General features: G+C 48.9%; 1 protein-coding gene across 1 annotated transcript in view; it reads left to right on the forward strand.

Annotated features, from left to right (window-relative positions):
- The window catches only part of ERICH6B (glutamate rich 6B), a 52,207-nt gene extending 27,059 nt beyond the window's left edge, over nt 1-25,148 (forward strand). Inside the window, exons 5-12 of the mRNA XM_059903425.1 lie at nt 4,712-4,854; nt 6,231-6,367; nt 8,623-8,684; nt 10,483-10,625; nt 17,178-17,263; nt 17,415-17,567; nt 23,967-24,192; nt 24,840-25,148. Of these exons, the coding sequence (XP_059759408.1) occupies nt 4,712-4,854; nt 6,231-6,367; nt 8,623-8,684; nt 10,483-10,625; nt 17,178-17,263; nt 17,415-17,567; nt 23,967-24,192; nt 24,840-25,148 (1,259 nt within the window). The remainder of the gene's footprint in view (nt 1-4,711; nt 4,855-6,230; nt 6,368-8,622; nt 8,685-10,482; nt 10,626-17,177; nt 17,264-17,414; nt 17,568-23,966; nt 24,193-24,839) is intronic.

A 25,148-nucleotide genomic window follows, 5' to 3' on the forward strand; every position in this document is an offset into this window, starting at 1 on the left:
GGGAGGGGCCCGGGTCCTGGGTAACAGGGCCGCCACTTAGGAACCTGGCCTGACACCTGCCCCCTCCCCCAGTCCCCCCATAAAGCAACTTCAGGGGACGATAATGATCTCACTAGAACAAAGGTAGAGGTTGACAGGAATCCCCAAAGGGAAAGTTAATTAGGAATAAAGCTCATCCTTCTCCTTCCGCCCCAGTTATGGCTGTGTAACTGCGGATTTACTGGGCTCCTCTTCACACGCAGACAGTGCCTGTTGATGTTAATAAGCTTAATGATTATGTGGAACCGAATGCCTCTGAACACTGCTGCTCTGTATTCATTCAGTCCTGCCAACTCCCCTTCTTCCTCTGACAAACACCTACTTCTTTTTTTCCCTCGAATTAACTATCTATTATTCAATAAAGCTTACTAAAATACAGCACTCACAAATCATGGGGATTTGCTAAGCTATCAGGACCAGAGCCAGACTCCCCCATGTTGGGCCGGCACATCCTCAGAGCCCCTTACAGGGAGGCTCTGCCAGCCGGTCTCCCCAGATCCCTGTTCTACCAGTTCCTCCATTTCTCTCCAGTGACAACCAAACGGAGCTTCCTGAGGTTCTTGCCTGAAGTCCCAAGGATTCTTGTTGGGTTATCCCAACAAGAAGTTTTAAAACTTCTCTAGGCCGCATCCCTGGCAGACAGTCTGGGGACACACAGTGTTTCGGAATGAGCGGAAAGGGCCCGGTGCCTTTGCCAGTTGTGAGCACCCCAGCGGGGTGGTGAGGGCCTAGCGGGTGGAACTGGCGGGAAAGAACTGTGGGGGGACTCCCACCACACAGGGGCCACCGAAAGGAGGCAGGTTTCCACCAGGAACAAGCCAAGGCTGGGGTAGTAGGTCTGCAGGCAGAGAGGCCCCTGGGCCTGGTGTCAGTACAGGCAGATGCAGCTGAGTGGGGTTCTCCATCCCTCCAGGGGCCCAAAGGAGTCAGCATTTTCATTATTGAACCAAAGTTGGGAAGAAGTGCAAAAATAACGTGCGTGTATGGAGATCACAAAGAAAGCCCCTTCTCTGCCCTCCGAGGCCCAACAGGGACACACATCAGACAGAATCGGTCGGCCCAGTGCCAACCCGGTGGATTTTCAGGGCTCTCGGGATGGCCCAGCGTGGAGGGGCCGGTGTCATCCTGAAGCTGAGACAAAGGCCACTGTAATTTCCCCGGGGGCCCAATTACTGTGTGGGAGCCCTTCCCCCCAGCTCTGCCTCAGGAGCCACACCTTCCCGGGAGCAGGGACTCCAGGCCCAACTTGTAATTATCAACTCCTCCATTCGGTCTGCACCCCGTCGACACTGGAGGTATCCAGCCCTCTCCTGGCCCAGGGTCACCAGGCTGTGGCTCACCTTGAGAACAAAGGCATCTGTTATCTCCGAGAGATTTTTTTTTTTTTTTAGCTCACTGGCTTGGCGATTCATCTCTTAGGCCTTGATTAGCAATTACGAACCATGTGCAATTCTAGAAATGGGCAATTTTTGACAAAACTGACGGGCGCTAGGGACATTTCTCAGGATTTCCAAGAGAAAAATCACACTCAGAATAGATCTCTCTCGGAATAAAATCTAAATTCCTCTCCACGGCCTACAAGGTCCTCGGTAAGGTGGCCCTACCCCTCCCCATCTCCCTCCTCTCCAGGCATACCGTGCCTCTTCCAGTTTGTCAGATATGTCAACATGCTCCCACTCTCTCTCGCCTCAGGGCCTTTGCACCTCCTTTGCCCCCTGGCAGGGATTCTCTTCCCCAGCCATCTGCCTGCTCGCTCCCTTGCTTCATGCAGGACTCACTCAAATGCCACTTTGTCAGATGAACCTTCACTGGCCACCAGAAACACACACTCACTTTCTTAAGTCCGCCACTGAAACTGACCCTTTTATTCCGATTTTATTAATATCCCCAAGTCAAATTTTAAGTGATTTGATGAATTTATTTAAAGTCTTATTGATGACATATGCATTGTTATGTAAAAGTGCAAGTGTAAATGCCATAAATCTATTTCTCTTTTTGTTTTTGTTTGTTTCTTGTTTTGGTTCCATTTCCAAATGCCTCTCCTTTTGCTGTGCCTTCCAAAATTGAAAGCCGAGGAGTTTGTCTCTAAAGAGAGCTTTTGGGATCGTATGTTAAGTGATCCCATTGGCACACTGGAAGCCAACGACTTTGAAGCCAATGTAAGTTGGATAAAAACTGGAGAACACCTGGCTCTGAATGTCAGAGCAGAGTGGCCCAGGGCCAGCCGGACACTGCCTCTTGAGCCCTGGGATTCACCGCTTCACTACACTGATAGCACAGCCGAAGTGAGCTTTTCTTAAAACAGGCCTAAGCGTAAATGACACACATTAAACCAAAGAGGGTCAGAAGAAAGCCAAGTATGGCACCACAAGGCCCTGCTTTCAGTAATATGAGTAAAAAAACCTCAAGATTGATTTTGAAGGCAGCAAAGCTAAAAACAAATCATGTAAGCTACCTAGATACCTAGATATCAAGGCAAATCATCCTTTGCAGAAACCCTATGTAAAAATGAAGGTGGGACTTCCCTGGTGGCGCAGTGGTTAAGAATCTGCCTGCCCATGCAGGGCACACAGATTCGAGCCCTGGTCCGGGAAGCTCCCACGTGCCATGGAGCAACTAAGCCCGTGAGCCACAACTACTGAGCCCACAAGCCACAACTACTGAGCCCGCATGCCTAGAGCCCGTGCTCCGCAACAAGAGAAGCCACCACAATGAGAAGCCCACGCACCGCAACTAGAGAAAGCCCACACGCAGCAGTGAAGACCCAACACAGCCAAAAAACAAAAAAACAAAAAACAAAAATGAAGTTGGATTCTGGAAAGGTAGACTAAATGTAATTTTCCCACTAAGTACAGCTTAAAACCCTATACATTATATATAAAACAAACACAAGAAGCTTCTAAAAGACGGAGAGAAGAAGGCAGACTGGCTAGGGACCTTGGGACCCAAGGAACAACATGGCGGTGAGTTTCCTGAGTTTTCTTTTTGCTTCATTTACCCCTGACTGGGTGCTGGAAAAGACAGCGACCAGAAACCCCAACAAGCACAAACAAAAACCCCAGGAAAAGCCTGCTGTCTCCAACTAAAGGACCAGGCATGGGGCAGCCCAGCAGGACAGAAACTTTGGACAACAGCGTCTGCAGTGCAAACACCACCACAAAGGGTGGCGGAGCCTCTCCCCCAGATCTGAGTCCTGCTCCCACACTCTTCAGAGCGGCACAGACCAGCCCTGGAGGTTTAGTGGCCGTCCTTTCCCAGCTGTATCCAATAACCAGAGGCACCGTGGGAAGTCCCAACTGTTTGAATGAGCCTTACATCTACAGAATGTTGCATTGTCTTTACTGCACAATTTTTTTTGCCTGCCTGTACAGGCTTGTGGCTCTAATGTCCTGTGTCAACTTACCTCTAAGACTTCCAACGCATGTTGATCCAGGTTATACAACGTTTCTCCTACAACTAACAAACTTTCTCAGGACTGTAGGTATTAACTACAATCACAAGAGTGAAATCTTGTGTCTCTGGAACTCAAGATGAAGCAGATACATTTTTCTAAACTTACAAAAGAAAAGGGGGGAAAAAAACCCCTAGGCATTTATACAGTTTTTGCTTTTATTTTAATTGGAAAAAATTCTCTGGTCTCAGTTCCTATTTAGCCCTAAATTCCTTACTTTCCAGACATGCTCCTATACACATTACATTAATAAGAACTGCTTTTCAAATATTGAAATACCATGTCAAAGGGAGGGAAAAAGATTACTTGAACTTTGATTCACCGCACTGGATTTACTAAGACAGGAAAGTAAGCTCAGGCATTTTAGAAAGATTTTTCAGCAAGAGTTGAAATTGAAAGGAATTGTTTTAATTAGAAACTTAAATTATTCGGAAACCTTCGGTGCGCCTGTCAATTGAGGTTCTGCTGTGTCTGGCGAAGCTGCAGCCACAGGCAGAGGGAGCATCTCCCACGGAGCTGTGCAAGGTTCTGGATGAGACCAGACGCTGGGAGGGTTCCGTGTGACAGACAGCCCGTGCAGTGAGCCCTGGTCACAAGCACCATTCCTTGGCATCTCAGGGGCTTTGCCATCTCGGGGCTTTGCCCAGGTGACAAAGTAAAGGCAAAGAGTTGGGGGATACTTTCCCCCTGGCTGTCTATACCACTCTGCTTCCAAGGATCGGATGTTTAGGAGGATAATGAGGCAGCACCCGCGGCCCAGCTAGTGGCAATCTGCGGACAGGCAGCTGTCCAGCTCGGGAAGCACTGCTTCTCGAAGCAATGCCATAGGCGGCAGGTGTGGACGAGTGGGGCCAGAGAGCAGGACAGAAGGAATGGAGTCGATGCCATGTGCTACCTGCAGCTGGGAGGGGGAACACCACAAGCCACTGGGAGAGGCAGCTGAGGTCCTTGGATTGGGATGGGGCTATCACCCTAGACTTTGGTTACTCTGACAATTCAACCTCTTGGCTGTTTTGAGTTCCCTATACATGTCTGAATTATTTGTAGGATACACTCGTGCATCACACACCTGCTGTGCAAACTCTCTTGGTTGCAAAAACCAGAGACCAGGAGCAGTCACAGGGCATGGGAGAACTCATCACTTGGGGGCCCAGTACCCCTACCAGGACCATGAGGATAGCGGTCCAGAGGCTGGGGAAGCAAACGGGATGAACCTCCTAGGAGGGCACATGTGCTGGAGCGGGGTAGCACAGCCTGGCTGGGACGAGACCTTCGACCAGGCCCCGCCAGCGGGTGTGCTGGCTGGTGGACCACAGCGGGAACCATATCTTCTGGTGAACATATCACGGAATCCAAAGGGGCTGGTGAGAGACCACTGGCCTGGGCAAGCAGGCCATCACTCCACCTCAAGGGAGGGATGGTCAACAAGGAAGACCTTAGAGGCAAGGGGTAGCCGCACCAGAGCCTTAAAATCAGCCTGCCCTGAAGCACTGACTCATTCCCTATGAAAAGATAAACTGAAGCCTATTAAAAATTTGAAGAGTTTATCTGAGCCGGTGTGGATTCAAATCGGGCAGCACCAAACCGGAAGTGGTTAAGAGCCCTCCACCAACAGGAGCTGGGGAGAGACTTACAGGGAAAATGCAGAAGCAAAGCAAGGAAATTACTGATTGGCTGTAGCTTAAAGCCTAGTTGGCTGCTTGTGATTGGTTGTCCTCGGGTTTTGATTTCCTAACCTTGAGGCATTTATGGCCTTGGGTTTTGGTTTGCTTACCTAGGGCACCACGGCCTTAGAGCCTCCTCAGTCTGATGGCCTCCGTGTTTAATTAACTGAACGCCAGCAGTGCGGAAAGGAGCATGCAGAGGCTGGGAATCAGACAAGGCAGACCTGAGACACCCCAGCTTTTCCCCAACCTAGAAAAACCAGCCAATCACGAGCTCCATTCTTGTATCTGCCCCAGGTCACATGCAACTTCGGATCTGTGGGTCTTCCACTTACGATAGGAGGCTTGTAAGTGAATGGCAGACTGTACGTTATCAGATGCAGAACAACCACCATAACAACCTCGACCTGTAGGTGAGCAGGGCAACATGACAGACCCGTGGTTCTCCTGCACAGCAAGTCAAACTTCACCTTCTACCAAAAGGGATCCAAGAAAAGAAACTCTTGTGAGGACCCACCTATGGGTCAGTCCTGGTCAGCATCATGGACTTGGGATAGAATGATCAAATTCACAAAATAAAAAAGGAGCTTGCAATGTCATTACTTTGGAAGAATCTTTAAAGGCAGAATCATCCTCTGCAAGAACGTGCTAGGCGCTACCCTGCTTTCCTGAAGACTGTTATCCTTCACAATGAATAAATAACCAACCATTGAGAGCTTGGCCATTCCTGGAACTCAAAAAGGCTGTTATGCTCTTAAGGCATGGAAGCCCTTTTACATTCTAGCGCCACCTCTACATTTGGAAGAAGAGGGTAATTTTATGCTCTCAAATGATTTCTTGGTATGCTACTATTTAAAAAAAATTCTTGAGGGAATTGGAGAATGAGAAAAGGGTGTGATTGTAATGGAAATAGTCTTTAGAACAAATCTTCCTAGCCACCCTACTGTTGCCACTGCTTGTCTTTTTCGCATAACATGTTGCAGTCTCCTCTGGCAGCTTAGGGAGTCAGAAAAGTGATAATTAACTAACTGTTCATTCCCATTTTCTGGCTATTTCATTCTGTGGTCCTTTTGCAGGTTGTGACCAGTTCCTATCAGTCAGTGTTCAGGACCATGCTCAAAGAAATGGCAGCTCGCAATGAACTGGAGGAGGATATGAACATTCCCCTGACTGGTCATCTGGAGAGTGAGACCAGAAGGAAACTGGGAATTCTGTAAGTGACTGGAGAGATGGAGCTATTGGTCAGTGGGTGCAGGTAGGCCAGTGGTAGCAGCAGGGAAAGTGTAAATTGGGTCATCAGAGAACAGAGTAAGGCCAGGGTCGGACAGGTCCCCTGAGTCAAACAGCAGGGACAAGCCAGGCACAAGGACAAGGGTAAGATTAGGGGTCACGGGGTCAGGATGATCCAGCTGCCTGCCAAAACTCAAGAGCAAAGAAATCGATGAGCAGGGGATGTGCAGGATAGGATCAAAGGTGGGCAGTGACAGAGGTTGGAAATCCAGGGCAGGAAAAGTCTTGAAGGGACCGTGAACTTGGATGAAAGTCTGGGAAGCAAGGCTCAGACCCCTGGGCCTTTGAAGTGAGGGGACAATGGAGGATCAAGATCCTGCTCCCTGAGGGGGAAAAGCCCTGAGCTTCCCTGCCCTGGGATTCATGGCAAGAGCCCCTATTGGGAATGGGGAATGATAAGTTTATTGCAGACTGCTGCTGGCACCAAGTCTTTCTAGTTGGCATGACTCCAGGTCTCAAAATGTTCCAGAACCCCATTTGTACATCCAGACTGGGGTACATGGAAGCCTGGACTTGCACTTATCCAGCTGTCAGAAACCTTGGTGAACAAGGTACCTGGTCAAACATCCAGTGGGTCTATGGCAGACTCTCCAGCAGTGGCACCAAGGAAGAGGCTGTGGGGATGGGGTGCCCTGCATAACCTCCTTGGTGAATGCAGACTCTCACAAAAATCAGGGAGAGATTGACTGCCAGCAACTTCTGCTCTGGGCTCAGTAGAGTCCTAGGGCCAGAGACCCCTAAGGCTTCTCTAGGAAAAGGGAAGGCAAAATACACAATGCAAAACACAAAGAACATCCAAGCTTTCAGATCCTTATACAGCAGCAAAAAACAAATCCCAAATAACATCCCTGTAAGTTACCCTCTCTCATGTGTTACATTTCCTCCCCTTCTTTCCCATTTAAGCCTATAACCGAGGCTCATTCTAACCTAATTGCACTCAATGAATATTTCATGAGCACCTCCTGTGTGCCAGTCTGTACAGTAGTGTGTAACCCAGTCTCTACCATTGAGGAGCTAGCTAGTAAGGATTCCACTAGCTTGCAAAGGTGGGCAAAGAGCCAAGGGAGGAAACTTCCCCAAAGGGCTGTGGATACCTCTGGCTGGATCCCCTCACTGGAATTTAACTCTTGTATACACGTGGCATTCTGCTCTCAGCCGGGACAGGCTTCACCCCACCCCCTCCTCGGTCCTTACTCTTTCACAGGTGATGGTAGGCAAGGTAACTGCTTCAAGTCCATTCAAAGTGCTTGCAAATAAATAACACTTGGTACAAATGGGCTATGAAGAGCTCATTCTCCAGTTCCGCAATTGCTCCTCAAGTACCAGAGCAAATCTCTATTTTCTAACAAGCAAGACAGTCCAGCCCTTTCCAGCAAAGGGTATTTGCTTCCTAAGGTTGCATGGGGTTAAATTATTATGTTCTCTTCAAGGACTCTGAACTGAGAACTTAAAATCTGTCTTGTCAAAGGCCTTCTTCTCTGATCCAGTTAAGCCTGGGAAGCTCACTCCTTCCAGCAGATTCCCTTCCAAAAGGGCTCTGATCTGAGAACCAGGAAAGGCCGCTGCCTCAGGAGACCACCCTTATTTGGAAGTAAAACAGTCCAAGCCACTTTAATGCCAGGATGACTCCCTTTGTATACTGACATGAGAGGGGGGTTGAGGGCTTGATCATTTTGAAGAGCTGTGCCTTAATGTGGCTTTCATGATAAGTCATTTTTGAGTGAGTTTGTTTGAAATTTTCCTACTAAATGCAAAGGCGTTTCAGGTGGCTCTGTCCGGTTCGCAGACAATGCTGTTTCTCTAAGCTATTGCCAAATAGCCTTCGCTGAAATATGCACAAGCCACAGAAAAAGCAAGCTGCACGAGCTTAACTCACAGAGCCAGCCCTGGCCTCGCTCCCAGAAGGACCCCCATTGAATTCATTTTGAAAGGTCTGGGGGTCAGCCCAGGTGCCCAAGTTGAAGGCCAGTTAGAGGCCAGGAGGGACGCACAGCACCATGTGCTGGCCCTTTATCCCTGAGTACAGACTGGAAGAAAGCTGGGTCCAAAAGCAGAGCCATCCGGCCAACCCTCCACCTATGAAAAGGCTGAGCAGACCCTAGCACTGTCTACTGTGTAGCATGACATGGAAACATGAACTTAGTCTCAGCTTCTAAAGATGAGTCACATTCCTTTTAGGCTGAAGAAAAATTTTGGAAAATATAAGGAAACAATCCTCTGGATTATGAAGAAACGTGAAAGTAAGAACCCTCTCCCACTTTCCGCCCCATTGCCCGGCTCTCCTGGGTGCGTCTCGCTGTCTCCCACCTTCTGCCGTGTCCGTAAGGGAGGGAGAAATGCTTGTTTCCTCACCTGAGCATCTACTGGGCTAGTACGGTCTCAGCTGCTGGGGATAAAATACAGAGCAAGCCAGACAAAGGATAAACCTCGAGGGGTTCATCCTTTGATTGTGCTGGGGGTGAGAGGGAGGACAGGAGGTGAAGACAGCCAAGAAATCAGGGAATCTGCACATAAAATGGTTAATGATATGGTGGGAAGGGGATACTATGAGACCACACAAGAAGGGATCTAACCTAGATTTGCCTCGGCGCGGGGGCGGGGGGGGAGGGGTCCAAGAAGTCATTGACACAAAGTTTAAGAAAGAGCCCCTTTACCAGATACTGAAGGCATTTGAGGTCCAGCCGTTAAGATGTGCCAATCATGGAGGTTGCCAGTTTTTTGGGTCTAATCAAAAAAAGTTTGAGCCAAGAGCCTAAGCTATCAGGCTACTTAATTCAGAAACTCAAAACCACCATATGGAACATCTTTCAGACGACCAGATCCAACTAACGTAGAAATGGCGGCAATACCCATGGCAGACACACCTAATCAATCATGGTGCTTTTTCTTGCTGAGCCAGGACACAGCCCCAGATTCCCGCTCAAGGAAAAGCTCCTGTCCCCATACCAGTGTAGGCCCCTGACCTAACTCCTATGGAATAACTGCTGTGGGCCAGCTATCGGATTCAAATTAATCTTCAAAACCACGTGAAGTTGGGTAAAGAAACTTAGGCCAAGAGAATAAGTGACTTCCCTGAGATCACCCAGCCATTGTGTGGGCGTGAACCACACTCAGGCCCGAGACCCCTCAGGTCAGACCCAGGGCTCATCCCCATGACATGTTCAATGAGCAACAAAAGGCAAGCATGTCTGGGGAAGTAAAGGGTCTTCTAAGCCTGAGTCTCATGTCCCCATTGGAGTTAGAAGGCAGGAAGAAGAAGGAATTACCACCTTCAGTTTCTAGAGAGGGCAGGCCTACCTCCCACCAAGACTCACACTATGGGGTACCCCCCAAACAAGGAGGGCGTTTCAGATGTTCAACAGCCAGAAACACAACAAATGCCTGTTATTATGTTATTTCTGTTCCCTTTGGGCCAAAGACACCTGTGTCTTTCATTCCTTGGCAAGGCACACAGTAGGCACTCAATAAGTATTTTTTAAATGGATACAGGTATGTGTGAGTTTTTGCTCCTTTTGGGAAATGAAGGCCTTTCAGGATACTCTACGTCACATGCCCCGGGTAGGACTTCTAACGGGAGAGTGAAATTTGACATGACCGGATTCCCCATTTGTGCCTCACCACCACCCCTGCCCACTCCCTGCTCCTCTGAACACCTGAGGCCTACAAGGTTTGAGCTTTTTAGGCAGAAAAGCAACACATTTCTAATTGGTAAGAGGCATCCCCTCCGTGTTCAGGTTGTAACCAGTCCCAAAGAAATCTCCCAGCCTCCTCTGAGATACGAACTCATTTACTTCCAGGATCCACTATCTGACACCCCAGGCACACAGCCCCACGTCTCTGAACTCTCCGATTTCCAAGCCAAGGCTGGCGTCGCAGGCACATGACCTGCAGGCACACAGGCCCTCACACTTAGGGCCCTGTGCTTGCTTTTAATGCTCTGCTGTCACTGCCTTGAAATCCTTAACAATTTTAGAACAAGGATCCCTGCATTTTCATTTTGCACGGAGACCCTCAGATGATGTGGCCTCTCCTATTCAGAGACATCTCGCCTGGTGAAAAGAAGTGGGCGATCACTACACAGCTCGTGTCATGAGCCATCAGAACCCAAAGCTCCCCGTGTGGAGGACACAGGTCTGTTGCCCTCCTATGGGGCAGCGGGCTCCGTGCAGCGTCATTGCAGAGTAACCTGATGGGTCTCTGCAGGCAGCATGATCCCACTTTAAGAAAACTGAGGCTCAGAAAGGCAGCCTAAAGCCTTCCCGCTAATAAAGACAGAGCTGGATATTGAGCACAAACCAGAAAATCCATGATTTTAGCATTCCGACAGGAGAAAAACATGAGCATATCCATGTCCTCTTTTATCACTACCAGTTCAGAAATGCTTTATACTAATTTCTAATTGATACTCAGGAACAGCAGCTGGGCTCACATCAGCTCTTTCCCCTGGACAAACCATTTCCACTCTGGAAGCAAGCACTGGAGGAGGACTCCTCAGAGGGAGACTGAGGCCCGCTTCCAAACTTCTCACAAAGGTCTTTTATTGACTCTGCCCCTGCCCACCTCTCTCTCACTTTCCTGAGGAAAAGCTCCCCCTGTGAGCTCTAATGAGCGGCCCCTTTAGTTCCTCAGGTGCACACAAGCGTGGTTCTCCTTCCCCACCCCCACCTCTCCATCCTCACTGACACCACCTCAGACACCTTCATCTCCCTACTGTCCCTGACTCCCATCCTCTCCTTTCTCAGTCCTTTCTTCATATTATTTCCAACAAAATCTTTTTAAAACTCTTCACTGGCCCTCCATTGCCTCCAGGAAAATCCCACATTCCCCATGTGGCTTAGAAGGCCCTCACTTTTTCCTCTCCAGACACACTGGCTTTTTGGTTATTCATCAGGGCCAGGCATCCCTGCCACAGGGCCTTTGGACGTGCTGTCCTCTGCCTAGACCACTCTTCATTCCAATACCCTTGTGATTTGCTCCCCCACTTTATTCAGGTCTCTGCTTAAATGTCACCTTCTCAGAAACAGTTTCCTTGCCTACCCTTTACAAACCAGTGCACACGCACACACATTCACGTCATTTTCCATCCTTCTCACCTGCTTAATGTTTCTTCAGGGCACTCCTAGCCACTGGCATGTGAAGTTTTTGTCTGTTCACTTGTTTAACACCATCTCCCCTACTAGAACAGGCAGCAGGGAATGTGGCATCCCCAATACCTAGGACAGTTTCGGGCACACGAGTACACAATAGATATTTACTGAGTGAGTGAATAAAGGAATGCTCTAGCCCTGCCTGCCTCTCCTGAGTCGCCTGTCATCATTAAGCCGTTCCCAGACTAGCCTTCAACCATGTCATGCTTACGCTAGGAATTCTGCCTGGCATACTAGAGAAAACTTCCACCAGGAGTGTCCTCCACCGCCAGGCCTGGATATGGTCCCTGTGAGCTCTCGCGGCACCCTCTGTGCTGGTTCGCAACCTCGGGGTTCCCCGGGTGAAATTCGAAATTAGCCCCCGTAAGCAGAGGGCAAGGAGAGACCGAAGAAAGAGGCAGCCCGCTCCAGATTGGTAGGTGGCAGGTTTAATAAGCAAGAGAACTTAACATTCGACGCTTGTCTTGGGCGGCGCCAAGACTTGCAGATTTCCACCCCCGCCCACGAGAATCTTAAAGTTTAGATGGAGGCCTTACCTGGCTTCAGGCACGTATCCCTCCAGATGGGCTCAACAGCACCCTGCTCGCAAAGCTGCGTCCTTGAAAAGGGCTCGCACTGTGGGAACCACGGGCAGAATGTACATTCCAAGGACGGGGAGGGGGTGGGGAGCCTTCCATTGCCCCGGCCAGCTCGCTGGTCAAGAAGCGGTCACGTTCTCTCCGAGACCTCCTCCAACGCTGTGTTGGCCCCAGTGGTGGGACAACCAACCTCTCTTAACTGACCTCCCCCAAACCTAGTTGCCGAGGGAACCGGGCCCTCTTCCGGGGAAGAGCATCCTGGCTGATACCGACCGCGCCGGAAGCGCCTCCTACCGCTGCGCCCCCTGGTGGTCGGACACCTGCCAAGGATCCCTGGGAGCGGGGACTGTTCCCCGGGGGTCCTTACGGGTTTACTCCCCAAATTCAATTGTTATAAAAACGGACCAAAATGAAGATAAAAAGAAACTTTCTGTTGCTGTGAAAACTAAGTGCAATGCTTTTAAGATGACTCAATAAGAAAATAGCTTTTAAAAAAACTGCTTTGAACAAGATGTGGACCAAACATACACAGAAGATTGGGGCATATACAGAAATTTTTTTTAAGTCTACAATTCTGCACTCAGACTATGTAGAAATTGCCAAAACTGAAAGTTATAGATAATAAATTATGAATGGGGTTTAAGCAAAAATGACCACAGAGCCCTGCACTTAAAAATGGTGTTAGTACACATTTCTGCTTTAAGTTAAAACAAGCATGTTTAAGGCATGTTTCCTTTTTTTTAATGACTCCCCACTTTAGCCTATTTTTTCCCATTAACAGAATCAGCAGCCACACTTGTTACTGGCATGTGGATGGTGTGTCACCCCTCACATCCCCGTCTGGACCAGGTGGTCTTCACCGTGGTGTCTGGCATCTGGCACTGAGCTGGCACATCATAGGCCCCTAATAAATGTCTGTTGAATGAATAAATGAAAAAAAATGAGAGAGCTTGACGGAATATGGCCAATATCCCAAATCCTCAGGCTCTCTTTGGTGCCCTGAGAGAAATAGATCTAAGTTTTCTTTCTCTTTTCTACCAAAGACTTATTTAACCAAAGGGCTACAGAGACCACTTCCACATTCCACTTATGTAATCTACCACCACAAGATGAGGAGTCTGAGAAAGAAGTAGTCGAACAATCTCATCGTCTTGTTCGCCGTAAGAAGACGCTAGAAATACACACAGACTGGATAAAGAGCAATATTAAGGTAAGTGTGACAGTTGGTGTTTGCACTTTGCACAGGGCTTTTTTTTTTTTTTTTTTTTTTTTGGCGCAGGTAAGACATATACACACACCATCAGGGAGCTGTCAGGACCAATATGTACAACATGAGTACAAACAAGAAAAATATGTCCCATGTATAGAGGCACACCTGAGTGTGTGGGTCATCACAGACTGACTAGGACTTGTACTAGGGGTCGTTGAGACTCTTCTCCTTGTAGGGCCTACGTTAAGCAACTGGGTGGGGTTGGGAGTAGAGGAAATATATATTATAATATATAGGTCCCTCCCCTAACAAATTTAAAATCTATATCGAAAAGCAATCACATACGGACTTCCCTGGTGGCGCAGGGGTTAAGAATCCACCTGCCAATGCAGGGGACACAGGTTCGAGCCCTGGTCTGGGAAGATCCCACATGCCGCGGAGCAACTAAGCCTGTGCGCCTGCGTGCCACAACTACTGAAGCCCACGCGCCTAGAGCCCCATCCCCCACCCTGTCCTGCCCTGGAGCTTTTGTTCCTGGAGCATCTGTCTCCTAACCAATTTTAAATGTCCTTCCTGCAGCCAGGGGGAAGGTTCTCCCCAAGATCTCTAAGCAAAGGATCCTGCCTAACCCACCATTCACGTAGGCTGCCCAAAAGGCCCACGAGGAGTGGGACGTTTGGTTGTTTTTTGTTTTTACAAATGGGCGATAAATTCCAAGTAGTTTGCTGAGTCAGGTAGCACTGTTTATAAGTGTGTGCTGGTGTTCAGGCAAAAGCCAGCCCAGCCAGCATCTCCGCAGCAGTCAGGGAGAGATCACAGACAGACAGGAGCCAGGGAGAGCTCAGGGGTAGACAGAGAGACAGCAGTAGGGAGAACTCACAGACAGAAGGCAGCTGTCTCATAGCCTAGGGTCCTGCCTATAAGGCACTGTTTTCTCTCTAGTAGAACTGAAGGAAGGCCAGAGATGTAGTCTCTTCTCTCTTAACTTTTAGCTCTTAACCTCATACTTTGTCCCCAAGCCAACAGTGATGAGATTTGGGCTTTTAGATGTGCTATTTGTGATATATTTCCCAGTGAGAGAAAATGTGACAACTCTACCTCTGTGTCAGAGATTTTCCTTTGCCCATGGGGTCCTTATCATTAGGAAAATGTCATTCCATGACAAGTGAATTTGACAAGAAGGAAGCATCTTGAGAAATTCTGGCTTTCAGGTGGCTTTTGAAAATAAGACCTAAAATACAAAATCCTCTCCCCTGAACAATATCTAGAAGCTTCTTACGAGCTATCGATAAGGAAGAAACCAACCACGGATGTCCTTATAAAGCACTTTTTTTTAGGTTTGAAAAAAAAGAGAGAGCAGTGATTTGCAGAGTAAATGTGCCAGGTGGCTGGGAGCTTAACGGCTAGAGGCAGTGTGTTTCCATGGGGGGGGGGGGGGGGGTGGGGGATGGGAGGCAGACCGTGGGAATCTGGCTCCCCTCTCACTGGAGAGCCTTGTGTAGGTCAGGTAGCCTCTCTTAAACAGGGATTAATGACAGTGTCTCCTCCACTGGGTCACTGTGTCATGGAAGTAAAGTGCTGAGCGCAGTGCGGGGTAGGGACACAGCAGCTACCTCACAGCGAGATTCCTGGGCATTTAAAGGCCACACCCTGCAGGGCCCATAGCGGCTCCTCCTCAACCAGCTGCCCCTCTTTCTTTCATTGTCTCAGATTTGGGCATCCTGCTGCGAGCTCTCTTGAACAAAGGATTCTTCACCTGTTAAAAACAAGAGCTCCAAAACCACTGACCTGACATCTAGTTAGAGTAACACGGGACACAAGATGACTTCAAAAGGCGTCCTGCTACAAACACCTGGGAAATTTAGACAAAACGTAAAAAGCATCCTTTTAAACGCAGAGTGTATAAGAAAGTGCGGGAGGTAATACCAGAAATAGAAACTGGAGGGCTTCCCTGGTAGCGCAGTGGTTGAGAATCTGCCTGCCAATGCAGGGGACACGGGTTCGAGCCCTGGTCTGGGAAGATCCCACATGCCGCAGAGCGACTAGGCCCGTGAGCCACAACTACTGAGCCTGCGCGTCTGGAGCCTGTGCTCCGCAACAAGAGAGGCCGCGATAGTGAGAGGCCTGCGCACCGCGATGAAGAGTGGCCCCCGCTTAATACAACTAGAGAAAGCCCTCGCACAGAAACGAAGACCCAACACAGCCAAAAAAAATAAATTAAAAAAAAAACAAAACACCACTATCTCTCCACACCCAATAAATCTGTTATTAAAGAAGCAGACTTGATAGTAGGAATACAACTTTAATTAAAAAAAAAAAAAAAGAAAGAAATAGAAACTGGAAAACGAGAAGAGTGAGAGCGAGAAGAGTGTGGGTGAGGTGGGTGTGTCCTGGTGGAGGGGAGGGGTGGGAAGCAGGACAAGACCTGTTATCCTGTCCTGATAACCCAAGGGCTTGGGTTTTAATGCCCGATGGGGACACGAGGGAGTTGGAGGACAGGCATCCTTCTCAAGCACAAGTGAAATAGCTACAATAAGTGACGACACGCTCGGCCACAAAACAAGCCACAGAAAACACTAAAGAGCTGATACCATATAGACTCTGTTCTCTTAACCCTGTGGATTTTAATTGGTAATACTAATAACATAGCCCAAAGCAACTTGTACATTTGCAAATTTTAAAACACTCTTGTAAATAACCTGTGTGTCAAAGAAGAAATCATATCGAAAATTTGAAAGGAGTCAGAACGAAATGAAAGGTAAGTATCTACACTTGGAAGAAAGAACTAAAACAGTATTTTGAGAGAAATGTTAGAGCTTTAAATGCTTATATTAAAGAAGAGGAGGAAGAGGATTGTGAAGGAGAAGAAAGATGGAAATCGATGAGCTCAATGGTCAATTCAAGGAATTAGAAGAAAAACAGACTCATATAGAAAACCCACGGAAAGAAGACATGTGTAGAAAATAATGATAGGAACAGAAATTGATACACTAGAAAGCAAAGAAATAGAATAAGCAAACCAAAAACCTGGCTCTTTAAAAAGACTAGTAAAACAGGCAAATCTCCAGGCAAGGTTGATCCAGAAAAACAAAAAAGAAAAGGTATGAATACTATAAAGAATGAAGACAAAGACATGACTAAGAGACTGTAGAGGTTTTTTAAAAACATTATATCGGGACTCCCCTGGCGACACAGTGGTTAAGAATCCGCCTGCCAATGCAGGGGACACGGGTTCGAGCCCTGGTCCAGGAAGATCCCACATGCTGCGGAGCAAATAAGCCCGTGCACCACAACTACTGAGCCTGCGCTCTAGAGCCCGTGTGACACAACTACTGAGCCCACGTGCCGCAGCTACTGAAGCCCACGCGCCTAGAGCCCACACTCCGCAGTAAGAGAAGCCACCACAATGAGAAGCCCACGCACCACAATGAAGAGTAGACCCCGCTCGCCGCAACTAGAGAAAGCCTGCGTGCAGCAACGAAGACCCAATGCAGCCAAAAATAAATAATGAATAAATAAATTTTAAAAAATAAAATAAAATCTGTGCACACACATGCACAGAGAGATCCATTTCAGCCTGCTCGTCACACAGACAGGTAAACCGAGGCCCTGAGAAGATTCCCACCTGGAATCCCCAGCAAGTTGGTGGTGGTTATGGGTGGGGGAGTGATGGGTGGGTGGCATGCGGGAATCAGAGCGTACGTAGACTGATCTCAAGCCTTCTAGTGACAACACCATGCTCTGATTAGGGACAATCAGCCCCTGCGAACTTTTCACAGGCTCGTCTCTTCTTCCTAGGTACATCAAGGTGACGGAAAAATCATTCTCTACCCCAGTGATACTGTCTTCCAAATTCTCTTTCCCGATGGATCAGGCCAGATATAGTATCCACTGGAGCACAGGGACACATATGATGCCTGAAAAGTCTGTGATTCAGGGCCGGGGCATGGGTTTTACTGGGGCCTGCGTCCTCCGCAGGGCTCTGCCCTCTCCAGGGGATCCCAAGGGACTACTTGTGCCTTAACCATCTCCCAGTTATCCATCAGGACACCTGGCTATGCTCATCCTCAGTATAAAAGAGGGAAAGTTCACATACATCATTCTGGAAGACAGTGAAAATGTGTGTGTCCGGGCCCTTATCAACAACTCTGGCCATGCCACCTTCTATGATGAAAATGGAAACATCTGGTAAGCTTGGGTCATGAGTCTCAAACACCCCTCCCCGAGGAGAAGCGGTGTAATTAAGGTTTTGATTCCCAGTCTGCACAGCTGTCCTCTCTCTGGGTAAGCCTCTCTTTCTCTCTCTCATTCACTTATGAATTCATTCATCCGACTCACACCTGGGGAGATGGGTATCATGATGGGCCAGTAAGACCCTGACCTCTCCTTTTTGCACCATTGCTTCCCTGCCAGGAAATAGCAATCACAGACTCAAAGCTGGAGTAAGGTGGGACCCTTTTGGTTTCAGCTCTCTATATCATTTAAGAATCAAACTTCATGACAATTACCTTAGAAAGACCCAGTGACCCTCTGTTCCAGGTGCCTCGAAGAGGAGGGTATGGTGAGTGCATTGGAGGGGTGTGTATAGTATTTTAAAAACATAACTTCTAAATATTTCATTGTAACTAACTTAGATGTTATGTTCCCATTTCTGGTAATGGTGGGAAACCTCATCTTACCAATTCGAGGTAATTCAGTCACTTCAGAATTTTTCTCCACCTCCTTGGTGTAAGAACTCTGACTTTTCAGGATTTCTCCCTTGCCTTCTGTTCTAAATGGTCATGGGGTGGGAAATGCATATTGTCTTGAACCAACTTTATACTTCTTGATAGTCAAAGCCAAATTTTATTTTAATTCCAAAAAAAGGTTTTCATTCTCCAGACCTTGGTTTTTAAGAATATTTTCTCTGCTATGAGGTTTTTCAACACCATTTCCTAGTTGACTACTTTGTTCTCAAGGGTATCTGCCCTTCCTGGAGGGCACTTTGTATAGAAATTGATGTCTGAAATACTACAAAGCTACAGTAATCAAAACAGTGTGGTACTGGCACAAAAACAGACATATGGATCAATGGAACAGAATAGAGAGCCCAGAAATAAACCCACACACCTATGGTCAATTAACCTTCAACAAAGGAGGCAAGAATATACAATGGAGAAAAGACAGTCTCTTCAGCAAGTGGTGCTGGGAAAGCTGGACAGCCTCATGTAAATCAATGAAGTTAGAACACACCTTCACACCATACACAAAAATAAACTCAAAATGGCCTAAAGACCTATATATAAGACATGACACCACAAAACTCCTAGAAGAGAACATAGGCAAAACATTCTCTGACATAAATCATAGCAATATTTTCTTAGATCAGTCTCCCAAGGCAAAAGAAATAAAAGCCAAAATAAACAAATGGGACCTAATCAAACTTATAAGCCTTTGCACAGCAAAGGAAACCATAAACAAAATGAAATGACAGCCTACAGACTGGGAGAAAATACTTGCAAATGATGCAACCGACAAGGGCTTAATATCTAAAATATACAAACAGCTCATACAACTCAATATCAAAAAAATAAACAACCCAATCAAAAGAAGAAGACTTAAATAGACATTTCTCTAAAGAAGACATGCAGATGGCCAAGAGGCACATGAAAAATGCTCGACATCACTAATTATTAGAGAAATGCAAATCAAAACTACAATGAGGTATCACCTCACACCAATCAGAATGGCCATCATTAAAAAACCTACAAACAGTAAATGCTGGAGAGGGTGTGGAGAAAAGGGAACCCGCCTGCACTGTTGGTGGGAATGTACACTGGTGCAGCCACTATGGAGAACAGTACGGAGGTTCCTTAAAAAACTAAAAATAGAGCTACCGTATGACTCAGCAATCCCGCTCCTGGGCATATATCCGGAAAAGACGAAAACTCTAATCCGAAAAGAAATATGTACCCCAATGTTCATAGCAACACTGTTTACAATAGCCAAGACATGGAAGCAAACCAAGTGCCCATCAACAGATGAATGGATAAAGAAGATGTGGCATATTTATACAATAGAATATTACTCAGACATAGAAAAGAATGAAATAATTCCATCTGCAGCAACATGGATGGACCTAGAGATTATCATACCAAGTGAAGTAAGTCAGAGAAAGACAAATATTATATGATATCACTTATATATGGAATCTAAAAAATAATACAAATGAATTTATTTACAAGACAGAAACAGACAAAAAAAACAAACTTATGGTTACCAAAGGGGAAAGGGTGGGGGGAGGGACAAATTAGGAGTACTGTATTAACAGATACACACTACTATATATAAAATAGATAAACAACAAGGATTTACTGTATAGCTCAAGGAAATATATTCAGTATCTTGTAATAACCTATAATGGAAAAGAATCTGAAAATATATATATAAAACAGAATCACTTTGCTATACAACTGAAACTAACACAATATTGTAAATCAACTCTACGTCAATAAAAAAAAATTTTTTTAAAGAAGGAAATTGATGTCTAAAAGGGGGAAGAAAGTACTGGATACAAGAAGCATCTGGAAGCGGGGACCAGAAACTCAGTCAATTATCTCCAATAGCATCTGCTACATACAGTAGGGCCTCTTCTCCCTAATGACACTTAAATTTTATGGCCACAAGAGACCTACGGGAAAATCTACTTTCATATTCTTGTGGAGGAAACTTAGGTGCAGAGAAAATGATGAGTCATTCGCCCCAAGCCATATGTAAAATCACAGGCGAGCAGTTTTATGGAATTTTGCCTCAGCCTGAAGTAAAGCATTCTTTTAAATTATCAAATAAAGTTTGCGAGACAAGCAACATCTTATCCCAGCGCATCAAAACCCAAGGGGAAGGATGGTGCTCAGAGCTGGGGAATGGCTGTCCCCCGCCTCGAGATTCTGATTCTGTAGGTCTGGGGCGGGGCCTGGAGATCTGCATTCTTTAAAAGCTTCCCAGGGGATTGTAGGGGTTGGCTGGTGCTGGAGCCCAGGCCGGCGTGCCCACCCGTCTCCCAGGGCTGTGGCACCCACTCGGGGCTGTAAGATAAAGACAGGGGACTCCGAGGGAGCACATCCCGTCCCCTCCAGGGGCGGCTGTCGTGTGACACCACAGACCGTTCCTGGGACTCCAGGAAAGCCTCAACTCCATGAGCAAATGGGCCCAGAGGTCCTGTCCTGGGGGAGAGCAGTGACCAGTGGTTCAACCTCTCTTCCTCTGGGCTGCCCAGCTTCCAGGCCCAGGCACTCGCCTCGTGGTCCCCTCCTGGCCCGGGAGCCCCTAACTTCTCATCTCCCGTCTCTTTCCTCGGGACCTGCAGACCTCTTGCCTTGGAAGTTTTTCGGAGACTGTGTTGACCCCTTCACAGCTCCTGATTCTCCAGAGTGGGAGACACACCTCCCTTTCTAACCCTGGGCTCCTCCTTCACGGGGAAACCGGGCAGCTTACAACCAAGAGGCTGTGGGATGTTGAAAGAGAATCGGTTCTGCTCAGCGTGGGCCCCGAAAGTCTTAGCAAGGGGCCCGGGGAAGCATCCTGCCCCCAGGGCCACAGGCCAGGGCCCGGGCCCCCGAGGGCCTCCGCTCTCACCTGCCACCCGTCAGGGGGCCCCCACGGCAGGAGGGCCTCCACAGACGTGTCACTGCTGCTTTCTCTTGCCCTTCCTTCCTGCTGCTGGCCGGGCAGACTGAGCGGGAGAAGAGAAGCAATCCCACCCCGGCTTCCCCGGCAGGGCCCGGGCGCTCTGCACACAGGCCGGGAGGCCCCAGGCGGCCCCTCCGCGCTCAGCTGTAAGCAGTTCATTGCCAAGGCTTTCTTACTGCCTCTCCCAAGGGCAGCTGCATCTTCTCTCTCTGGGTCAAGCTCTCATCTCATTTGACTTCAACCAAAGCGGCGCCACGGATGGCATTTCAGGCATCAGAGACCTGGATGGGAGAGGGACTGTCCCTGTGTAAAGCCTCACACCCATCACACCTGAAAGTTCACACCACGGGGCACGGCGGGCTCCCCAGCCCCAAGCTGCTTCCGTCCTCGGGGGTGGCGGCACCCGAGAAAACTGCTCCCACCGCAGAAGGACTCGGCCCCTGACCGACCTCACGGTCAGAACTGCAGGCCCCTCGTCACTGGGAGAGACATCCTGTGGCAAAGGCCCTCCAAGCCATTTGGGAACATTGGGCTGCTGCACCAGGGCCCCGCCGACCCTCGTCACTGCCGGGAAGCCCGCGGCTCCCCTGGTCCAGCCCCGCCTCCCTCCTCCTTCGCATCACAGGCCCTGGGAAGGATGGAGCACCAAGCTGATTGGAGGACCGACTATTTCTTGGGTCGTTTTTTGATTCCATCTCCTCAGCGGAGGCAGAAGGCACGGCTGAAGTTTGCCGGCTGTGCGGAAACTAAGCATCACCTCCACCCTCCAGGCCCACGCTTGAGGACCGCAGACCAGGCCTCCCTCCAGAGCTCAGGGTCCCACACAGCAAGGGCCCCAGACCTGCCTAAACTCGGGGTCCCTGGTGGTGGGTCCCGCCAGCTCCGCAGTTTGGGTCTTTACACCCTCTGAGAAGAAGCCTTCAATTTCACACCATTTCTGGGTGTTCTAGACCCCAATTTCTTGAGGGAGCCTTAGCCCAGAACTGGATACCTCCAGGCTGAGACAGATCCTAACCCTAGAAAATGGGGAGAGCCTCATGCAAAAATTCTGATGGGAGCCATTTAAAGGGTTAGAAGCTAGCAGGGATCCTTTCCCCTGCAGAGTGAGAGAAGATTCCTCTTTGCCCTCCTCTCCATCAGTGATAATAAGGAGATCCTAATGTTCACCGACTTATTGCTTTGTACAGGCACTTAATCCTCACAAATACCCTATGAGTAAAGCACTGTTATTATCTGCATTTTACTGAGGCACAGAGAGGTTAAGTAACTGGCCCAAGGTCACACAGCTTGCAAGTGGCAGAGCCAGGCTATGAACCTAGAAAGTCTGGCTCCAGAGCCCAGGTTTTTAATTCATTACGTGCATCACAGCCGCTTGTCTAGGTAAAGAGGGATGTGGTTGGACAGGCTGGGGGGCCCCATGGTGAAGGGACTTAATAGTTTGCACTTGGCTCAATGGGCAGTGGGAAGCAACAGGAGGACCCAGTGTTGGGGAGTGACCAGAAGAAGTTCTCCTTATTGGAAGTGAACAAGGCAGCCGTTAGTAGGCCTGAGCCGGCCTCTCCCTCCCAGCGTCCGACAAGGCCCCTGAACACCCCAGACGAGGCCTGGCAGGTGGTCTGAGTAATCCGGGCTCCCCCAAACCCTACCTTCTCCTGACTAACCCAGGTCCCAGATTCTCTTCCCTTCTGCGTTTGGTTCCCGAGAGAAGTTGCTGCCCATCAGCACCAATTCTCAAGACAGCCCTGGCGGGACTCAAAAAGCAGAAGCCAGGGCAGAGGGGTACGGTGGGCTTGAAATGCCAGGAAAGGACGGCTCGAAGGAGAGCAGGGCCTGGGCTGGAAGAGGGAGGAACCCGCCACCCCTCACTCACCCACAGCTGTTTACACGGGCGCCGGGCACAGTGCGGGGCAGGGTCCACCCAGGAGCCAGACAGAGGTGGACCCTTCCCTCCCGACCACAAGTTACATTTCCATTTTAGTGGGACGGACAGATGATAAGCAAGCCCAGTCGATTCTCATTGTTCAAGATAGTTCTGTTCTATAAGGTCTGCAGCACATGAACTAGCAAACCCCGAACCATTGCTCCCAGGGGAAAGATGCAAATGCACACATTTCACATAGAGTCACAAACACGCACAGAGCACTGAAGGATTTCAGTTGCCTGATGTACACATTCCCAGCTGCTATGCCTTCTTAATTCAGCTCTTGACGAAGGAACCAGAGGATGGAGCCAGGAGGAGCAGGGCACGTGGTGACAGGAGCTTCAGTTCTGGGGCCGCCGGTTGGAATCTACCAGGATGGGTTGTTTCTAGTGTGTACGGTTATCTATGTGTGATATATACACACACCTATTTCCCCAGGGAGCAATGGTTCAGTATTCGCTAACTCTGTGTTTGAGGCAACTTTATAGAACCCAACTACACCAAATAATGAGAATCAACGTGCATTAGTAAATTATAGGAAGGAAATTAACAAAGAGATGGAGATAGTCATATAGGGACTCGGGGGGCTTCAGGAAGGGCTTCTCTGAGGAGGTGACATTTAAGCTGGGACTTAAAGCATAAGCAGGAGTCAACCACGCCAAGCAGGGTGGGGAGACGTCTCCAGGCAGAGGGAACAGCACGGCAAAGCCATAAGGAGTTCAGAAGCATGCGTGACCCGGGAACTGAAAGGAGCAATTGGGCGTGAGGGGCCAGTGGCACCAGAGGAGACTGAACGTGGACAGGCCAGGGCCGAAGGGCTGCGCCTAGATGGGTTCACCTCCTTGTTGGCATTTCTCCCACCTGCCAAGGCCCCATGTTGGGGGGAAAGAGCAGGGGTGGGAGGGGAGGAAGGAGGGGTGGGCTTCCATCCCTGGGAGAGGCTGTGCCCTAGCCCCCAGGGCCCAGTGCTGTGGCTGCCTGATGCCTTCTTGGTGTAGGTTGAACCTGAGCCAAAACCTGGGATACTACTTCGCCAGAGACAAGTACCAGAAGGCCTGGAACTGGTGGGATCTGAACCTGCACATCCATGCGCCCCCCGTCCAGCCCATCTCCTTGAAAATCAACCAGTACATCAAGGTACAAATAAGGAGCCAGGATAAGATCATCTTCCGCTTCAACCACAAAAAGAAGCACATTTGCTTAAACCTAGGCACCAAGTACAAGGTAAGGTCTCAACTCCCCACATCTTCTGCCAGGTGGGGAACTACGTGCACGCAGGCCACTGCTGGCTTGAACTGGTCCATGCCCAGGCCTCCAGGCCATGTTCTTCAACACTCCAACCCCTAGGGAAACGAGGCCCCCTTCCCTGACCCGATGCTTGACCATATACAAAGCAATCATTTAACTTCCGAACACTTATCATTTAACATAAGATTCGGAGCTGAGGAAACTAACATTCTCATCCAAGCAAGACCCAGACACGCTCCAAGGGAGCCCCAGATGGATGTGGGGCTCATAGGCAGACACCGTGAGGGCCTCACTCTCCTGCTGTGCTAGGGAATCCAAGGGGAGAAGCTGGACGCCCCCAGGAGGCCACAGCCTTTGGAAGGCAGGTCACACCAGGGCCCAGAAGCTGGCCACCCTTTGGTTTGGGGTCAGGTTGGGATGTGGCCACGGGCACAGGCCAAGTGAGTGTCTTGGGGAAGCAGCAGAAAGGCTGCTGGTGGTAGGGCTGGGTTCACAGATTTGCCCTGGAGAGTGACGTTTCCAGGGAAGACTCGGTCATGGCCACAGGGTCCTAATCCTGACGCGGGGGGAGCTTGGTGCCCAGGTAGCATTAATCCTCACGAGCCGCCTGTGAATTCCCACAGTACATTACCCCGGCGGTGCTGAGCAAAATGAAGAAGAAAGCAGTCCTGGAGATGGAATTCAGTTCAACGGCTCGGAAGATCCAGATCCTTCTGGGAAAAATGAGTAAGATCCTGAATATACTGACCATCTCTGACTTGGAATGCTTCATACAGGGCATCAAGATCTTTCCAACAAGACAATATGAGTTGGAGGAGGAACTCTCATCTTCCAAGCTGGGGCAGTCACCAAATTGTGCTGCTTCGGCACGTGCTGAATGTTTCGGGGATGTGAAGGTGTCCGAAGCCCCAAGGAAACCCCCAAAGCCCTAG

This window comes from Balaenoptera ricei, chromosome 18 (assembly GCF_028023285.1).
Source record: "Balaenoptera ricei isolate mBalRic1 chromosome 18, mBalRic1.hap2, whole genome shotgun sequence".
Classification (NCBI taxonomy): Eukaryota; Metazoa; Chordata; class Mammalia; order Artiodactyla; family Balaenopteridae; genus Balaenoptera; species Balaenoptera ricei.